Source organism: Montipora foliosa, chromosome 5 (assembly GCF_036669935.1).
Source record: "Montipora foliosa isolate CH-2021 chromosome 5, ASM3666993v2, whole genome shotgun sequence".
NCBI lineage: Eukaryota > Metazoa > Cnidaria > Anthozoa > Scleractinia > Acroporidae > Montipora > Montipora foliosa.
The window spans coordinates 25,482,694-25,490,193 of NC_090873.1; the positions used below are offsets into that span (position 1 = coordinate 25,482,694).

Here is a 7,500-nt window from a genome sequence, read left to right on the forward strand (position 1 = left end):
TGCAGGGTAGTGTGGCGTAGTCAGTGCTCGGTTACATCAATAATTAAGGAATGCCTCCTTCCACGTTGCAAAACTACTGTGATTTATTTCTTGTTGTTATGAATAATTTGATCACAGGGAACACCACACTGCTTCCATACTCAAGTCAGCGACCAACAACGACACCAAGGCCAAGTAAGTAAAAGTCACACTCGGTTGTGCAGAAAAGACCACCTTATAAATTTGATTGAAGAAACTCGTTTACTTTGTTATGCAAGTAACATTTTTCTTGCTAGAACCCAATCAGGGAGACCGTCACGACCCCTGTGAGGCAAGGCTTGTAACAACACTACTCGCACATTTGTCGCTCTAGTGTTATTGGATGTCATAACACGTGTCTATCTAAAAATTTGTAGTCAGGCGTCTTTAAGATTTATTCGTGATGTAGTTTTAAGTTATTGTTACTGTTATCATCAAGAGCCAGTTATTTCGCAGTTTGAATATAACAAAGATAAAGATTGCATGAGCGCATTGTTAATAGAAGGGCAGAATGGCGCGACAAGTTTCGTCATGTCACAACTGCGAAATTTTTACTAGAAGATATTTATTATGTGGTGTATTTCGTATTTTGTGTTGCTTATCCTTGGTACTGGGTAATGATGACCATTTTGTGTGGGGTATTCCAACAACTCCTCCTCGAACGCCTTCTGCACCATCTACGTACAACTTTGCCCGGTAGAAGGGCCACCAAATAAGAAGAAAAAGCAACCTAAACTAGGAACTTAACCCGTTTAATACTCAAGCTCCAACAACTCGTCCATAGTTTTTTTCATACTTTAACTTTAGTTTTTGAATTGAGTTAATAACAATTATGTTATTTTACTTTCAGGCATTTTCTCTTCGACAACAGTGGCACCAACTACCACCCCTTCTGTGATCCTCCCCTCTGGACCAAGTGCACTAAACTCGACTTCTATTCAAACAACTCCTCCTCAAACGCCTTCTGCCCCAGGTACGTACAACTTTACACTGTACCTGTAGAAAGACAACAAATAAGAAGGAGAAAAAGCAAACTAACCCAGGAACTTAACCCCGTTTAATACTCTGCTGCTTCCAACAACTCGTTCTTGGTCTTTTTGATGCTTTGACTTCCGATTTTGAAATGCGTTAATGACAATTATTGTATTTTACGTTTAGGTATTTTTTCTTTGATTACGCTAATACCATCAATCAGCCCTTCTCCGATCGCCTTAGGACCACTAAACTCCACTTCTATTCAAACCATTCTTCCTCAAATGCCTTCTGCAACAGGTAGGTACAACTTTACTGTAGAACTAAGCAATCCGATGAAAACCAAAAGCAATCTAAGTAAACCCAATGACGATGACGATATTACTGCCGTGTCCTAGCGCTTTTTCCTTTTAACTTTTGTTGCAAACGTATCGATTTTAAGCTTTGCATCTTGAAGTTTTGGGACAGCGAGCTGTAACGTGGAGATGAAAGATGAATTATCATTGAAACACTGGTAACATTTTCTGCCCCATAAACTTGAGAATTCATGAAATCGTCCTCGTCCAGCACACTCTTCATCTCTTTTCGGAAGCTTGTTCGTACGATAAATAGTTCTTTCATGGCTGCCGGCCTTTTCCCTCACCGCGTGGGATCTAAAGGCATCAGAAAGATCTTAATAAATTCATTAGAGAATCTTTGGTTTTTTTTTCCATTGCTACGGAATTTCCCTTTCGAACACGTGTTAAGGTTTTCCCCGAAACACCCTAAAATAACGTGACATGGCCCCTTTAAGTTTTGCTCTCAAATTGGTAATACCATATAGTCCGTATTCATAACTCGCGGCCAATAAATCATCCTTTTGCCTTTGTGCTGATCATCCTCACTAGCCTCACCCGTCCAAATTTGAATCGACAAACCAGCACGCTCCAATCCCAACCGTCAAAAGGGTGCTGAACGACCCCACACCACTACTGTTAAATTTACTTTCCCAGCGATTGGTAACCGGAATTATCTTTATATTGTCGTCGAAATTTTCCTTTTGTTACCACTGATTTCATTTTATTTGAGCAATGGGCTGGGATTTTGTGAGGATATTTATCTCACCGAATTGTGCCATTTTAATCTCAGAACTTCCCACTGCTGAGATATATCCAAACCCATATCCCACAATGCTGGAAGGGGATAAACTGACATTGACTTGCAAAGCCAATGAAGTTACATCGCGAATCAAGTGGAAAAAGAATAACGTTTTGAATATTCTAAGGGCCAACATCACTGAAAACGGTGACAGCAGCATACTCGTTATTGAAAAAGTTGAAGTTTCTGACAGTGGTGAATACTCATGCCATGCACTGAACAAGGCAGGCTCTGTGTCCTCTTCTGTTTATATCGAAATAAGAGGTAATTTTTTTTTCGATGCAGAATTGTGTAGTTGTCCAATAGTGGTTGGGGAATGTAAAAGTTTGCTTTATTTAATTAATTAAGGTGACTGAACACATGTTTAATCACTTATACTTCCATTTCTGCCATATTTATTCAGTTGGAAGCTCAAACTTGATCACTGATAAGTGCTAAACGAAAGTTTATACTTTTGACAGACAATGTTATCTGCAGGCTCCTACCATGGTAACGCATCTACAATCGGCGTCAAAATGAGTTGACACATTGTGTCTGTACAGCAGTTTTTATGCGTAAAAGAACAGGGCTGTTTGTACCACGCTTTAAATTTTCCAAAAGATCCCCTACTCCATTCAATGTTGTCTTTTTGCAGTCAAAGATCACACGAATTACGACACAACATTGTTTAGGGGAGGGGAGAATTGGGTAGCCTAGCAAGGACAAAGAGTTAAGAGTGACAGCTAATGACGGAATAGAGGGTTGAAAAGGTCAATGTGTAAACAATTTTGTCCCCGACTGTAGAATAAGACAAGGCCTAAAGGATGGTTATTCCCCAATGAATGAGTTGCCAGTAATCGGATCCCTGCTTTATACGCAAAGGGTCCTGGAATCGCCAGGGGGCCAACATTGCAAGTCGTTGTAAGGAAATGTATAGCGTAAAATTCTTTCGACGTCCAAAAAACGATTTTGGAGAGAGATCAACGCTTTTGTTTCCACATGATTTTATTCAGAAATTGATCTGGGCAATGTTGATACGTGTCAAGTGTAAGTTTTTGTTTGAATTACCTTGAAATATGAGATATAATTTGCTGATTAACTTCCTTGCTAGCGTAATGGTCTTGAAATATTAAAAAAAAGGGTATAAATCTGGTGGAAGTAACTCAAAAAAGCCTTTTAAGTTGCATTTACGTATGTATAGCGGGCTGGCTTTTCTAAACTCAGCAATTCAAATAATATTGCAAATGTGCCTAGTGGCAATCATTGTGCTGTGTTGGGTTGTGACAAAGATCGAAGGTACCTAGAAAAGCAGAATATTCTTCCTCACGTTGAAATATTAAGATTTTACTCGCCCACGAATAACAAAGATCAATTTGTCGTGGGCTGCTGGCTAGAGCTATTAATCCTGACCAATTCAAGGTGTCAATGCGTACAAAGGTATGTTCAAATCATTTTGTACGTGGTTACAGAACTTCTGAATGTCCTACCGACCAACTTCGTACATAGAAGAGTCCGATTGTGAGAGTAAACCTCAAAGACCTGCTCCAAACATCAGATCTACAGAGAACTAGTATATGGAGATGACGCTTTTCACGAATTGTTTGAAGTTGAAGCTTGACAAAATTGCTTCGATCCAGTCACTGTGACTTTACTTCTTGTAGATGGTAGTTTGACAGAAGCAAATCTTTTTTTTAACAGTTGAGGCATATCGAAACCAATTGAAACATAGAACCTACCTCGAGGCAGATTAGGAGATTGAAATATGGTTTGCTGGAGTGTAAGCATCATAAAACATTGAAGTGATTCAGGGATTCATGTACCCACAGAGTTTGAAGAAAATAATAGCGGCTCAAAAACCGTTGGATTTTTCTCAATCAAACTGTAACTTAACCTATGGATTTCCTCATGTTTCTCATCAGTCCTTTCATCCCTCCAGAGAGCAATAGGTCTGTAAAGACAATTTCCATCTCTGACAACGACTTCCCTGTTTTAAGGTCGTAAACTTTCTAGAAGCCGTAATTCGTTTACGCAAGACGTAACTAATCAGAAAACACCCTATAAACACGAAAATACAATTTAATGGCTTTATTGAGTTACTTACTTCAGATTTATATCAAATTTTGTTATATTTCGAGACCATAACGTGATGTCAACATTTCAAAATAAACCTTATGCAAGCAAGGACGTTAATCAGTAAATGTTATTTCATATTTCACGGTTATTCAAACATAAACTTACATTTTCCACGCGTCAACATTGCCCCAATCGATTTCTGATAAAACAGGGTCGCAAGAACCGTTGATCTCTGCCGATAATCGTCTTTTTGGACGTCGAAATAAGTTTCGCTATACATTTTCTTACAGCTCCTTGCAATTTTTGTCCCCTGGCGATCCCAGAACAGCTTTTAGTATAGAATTTCAACAGATGGATTTTTCATAATTCGCTGATAGACGTTGTTCGATTCATCACAATCCCAGCAACTAGATTTATAGATAACTTTGGACATAAAAGATCCATCTAATCTTGCCAATGGCCAACCAATTTTTACAGTTTTTAGATAATTGCCATAATAACATCAAATTCACAATTGAATTTGAGGAAAGAATTTGAGGAAAGTAGCCAAATCCCTTTCCTAGATATTCTTCTTAAACGTAATCAACACAATTTATCAGCATCTGTTTATCGTAAGAAAACTTTTACGGGGCTCTATACCAAATGGTATTCACACCTAGGAAATACAAAATCAACCTTATCCGCACAGTTGTTTTCGTTGTTATGGTATTTGTTCGCCTCTTTTTTTACTCGTGGATATATATCCACGAGTTTTGGTGAGGTTCTTTATGCAAATGTGTCACTCCTGCGTAACCGGAAGTTCGATCTAAGAAGCCAATCAGGATGGATAATCACAACACAGCTTAGCGGATGGCTGCGACTTCCTGTTCGCGAGGTTGTGCGCCGCCATTACTGTATGTCGCTTTTGTACTGAAGTGTTTGAGCACCTTCCGCTGCATTTAGAAGCAAGAAACAAAAGAATTAAAGAAATGGCTTTCTTCGAAGGTGAAGCAAAATATTCTGAACAAGTACAGATTGGTGCAAAAATTGTGCACCGCCTTTCACTGACCAACGCGAAGACTTTAATACATCAATTAACGATGGCCAAAAATGATGCGAGTGTCAGTAATAATTTCTACAAAGCAGTGGCAAGAAAGAGCTTCTATGAGAGACTGTATCAAGCAGAAGAGACAAAATCACTTGAAGAGTTCAGGGAAAAGAAAAACATTGCAAAACGCCAAAACAGATCTGAAAATATTGAAGCCGCAAGGGAATAGGAAAAGAAAAGCAATCCAGAACATATCAGAGACCTAAACAGAAAAGCATAAAACATTTAAGGAAAGCTATGCAGAGCTCAAGGCTAAACCAAACTGAAATTTGTCAAGGTCAAGGCTCTATTAGACATTCCATGTCAAAAGTGATTCAGTCTTTTTTGTGATAAGATAACACATGGCGCTGAATATATATGCACTTGCTGTGATTAGTTATGGTTCAGATCATCTGTATCTAAGTGTATCAAATATAATGATAAATATTCACAAGGTTTGTTGGAGGAACGTATAACTGGCGCAAAATGTGTTAATATTACTGAATGGATCTGCTCTACTTGCTAAATCTGTTAACATTATATGACCTGGCAACAAAAATCAGACCTTACTGATTCAAAATTACCCTGTCATCTGTGCAACGAACTTTGAACACATGGTAGAGCTCTTTATAGAAGATGTGTTGAAGAGTAATCTTATGCCTGTTGGAGAAATGGTATACTTATTTCACAGTGTTGAATTCCAGCAAAGGGGATTACCTCACATACATGCAGTATCTTGGGTATCTAGTTGCATGAGAGCCCACCGTGCTGTTACACAATTATCCAACTATCAATGCTAATGCATAAAGAAAACTTCAGCCTGCCAATTTTAAACAATCGCGGTAACTTTCATATCCACGAGTAACGACAGTGGCACTTTGATTATTGCAATCAAACTGTGCCTTTCACTCTTGGATGACGTCATAAGAACACGTGATGTTTTTTTTTTTCTTTTTTGGAGCGAGTTGAGTTTCGAGAGTCGAGTCACAACCATCTAACGTTGCGTTTATAATACAGTCCTGTGGTGTGATATAACGAGCCAGTGCAATAAGAATGCCATTTGAGCACACATACAGAATGGTTATCCAGTAGGTATCGCAAGCTATAATGTTAATGATGTTTCAGGAAGACAACAGCAAAATGCTGAACGTACCTAAAAAGATAATTTACATAGTCCAACCCTACTTGGGTTTACAAAGTTATGTCATCGTTAGGGTGCTTAAATTTTGTATTAGTAAATTTTACTGTTGCATCGATCTTACAGTACTTTTTAATAGTACGCTTGACATCACGTCCTTTTTTCCGTATAAGGACAGCTCAGCTCGATCTTGTATGTACAAAGTTATCTACAAAGCTAGTTGCTGGGATTGTAATTAATATTACATTGGTAAGACCTTGTTCAGTTTTTCCAAAATTCAGATTTTTTTTCAATGTTTATTATTATTATTATATTTTTAAACTATTATTATTATTATTTTTTTTTATAGACGACGCATTTGTAGTTGGAACTATTTTAATTCCAAATTTCTTCGAAATCTAGTGACGTGTACGGGGTTGCGAAAAATTTAGCAAAATAACCAGGAGCTGTCGGTCCCTTGAAAATTTTTGTATCTTCCAGCGCTTTCCTATATGATACTTCTGGATGCATAATCTTTAAAACTCGCTTCTGAACCCTCTCGATTTGATCAGACAAATAAAATGAAATGGAAAGCTTGAGAGGCATATTTCCAGACAGAACGAATAGATGCGCAGTAAAATTGAATCAGAGAAATGCGGCCAATACCAGCGCTCTTAAGTTGCCTAAGCAAATAAATTCTCTGTGAGGCTTTCGCAGAAATTTTTTCAACATGGTTATGCCACTTTAGGTCATCCCTTTTCGAAACACCTATTATTTTAGCCGATTTAACGATTTCACAAAATAACTGGGAGTTTTGACAATTTGTTCTCCTCGTTCACGATCGTCCAGATGTTTTAGTTCAAGCATTGCCATGAGTTCACTGTATACTGACAGAATTTTTGCTCGGGTTGGAAACAGTTATAAATATGTAAAAACAAAGGGTTGAGATTAGAGTTTGTCAATTATGGTTGTAGAGTTCATTAATGCAATAGCTGTTTCTTTGGAGAACTCACTCAAAACAATACACTGAAAAGAAAAGTTGAGTTTTCTGAATTCTTTTTTTTGATATGGCTCCAAGAACAAAGACCAGGTAGGTTTTTTAAAGTGCTGTGAGCTTCTTTGTTCCTTTGAAAGATCT

The 7,500-nt window shown here is 37.9% G+C and overlaps 1 protein-coding gene across 2 annotated transcripts in view; it reads left to right on the plus strand.

The window, feature by feature from the left end:
* LOC138003800 (anthrax toxin receptor 2-like) overlaps positions 1-7,500 on the plus strand; it is a 113,234-nt gene that overhangs the window by 104,048 nt on the left and 1,686 nt on the right. For both annotated transcript variants that reach the window (XM_068850042.1, XM_068850041.1), the window contains exons 18-20: positions 118-174; positions 869-991; positions 1,177-1,290. In XM_068850042.1, coding sequence (XP_068706143.1) covers positions 118-174; positions 869-991; positions 1,177-1,290 — 294 coding nt within the window. The remainder of the gene's footprint in view (positions 1-117; positions 175-868; positions 992-1,176; positions 1,291-7,500) is intronic.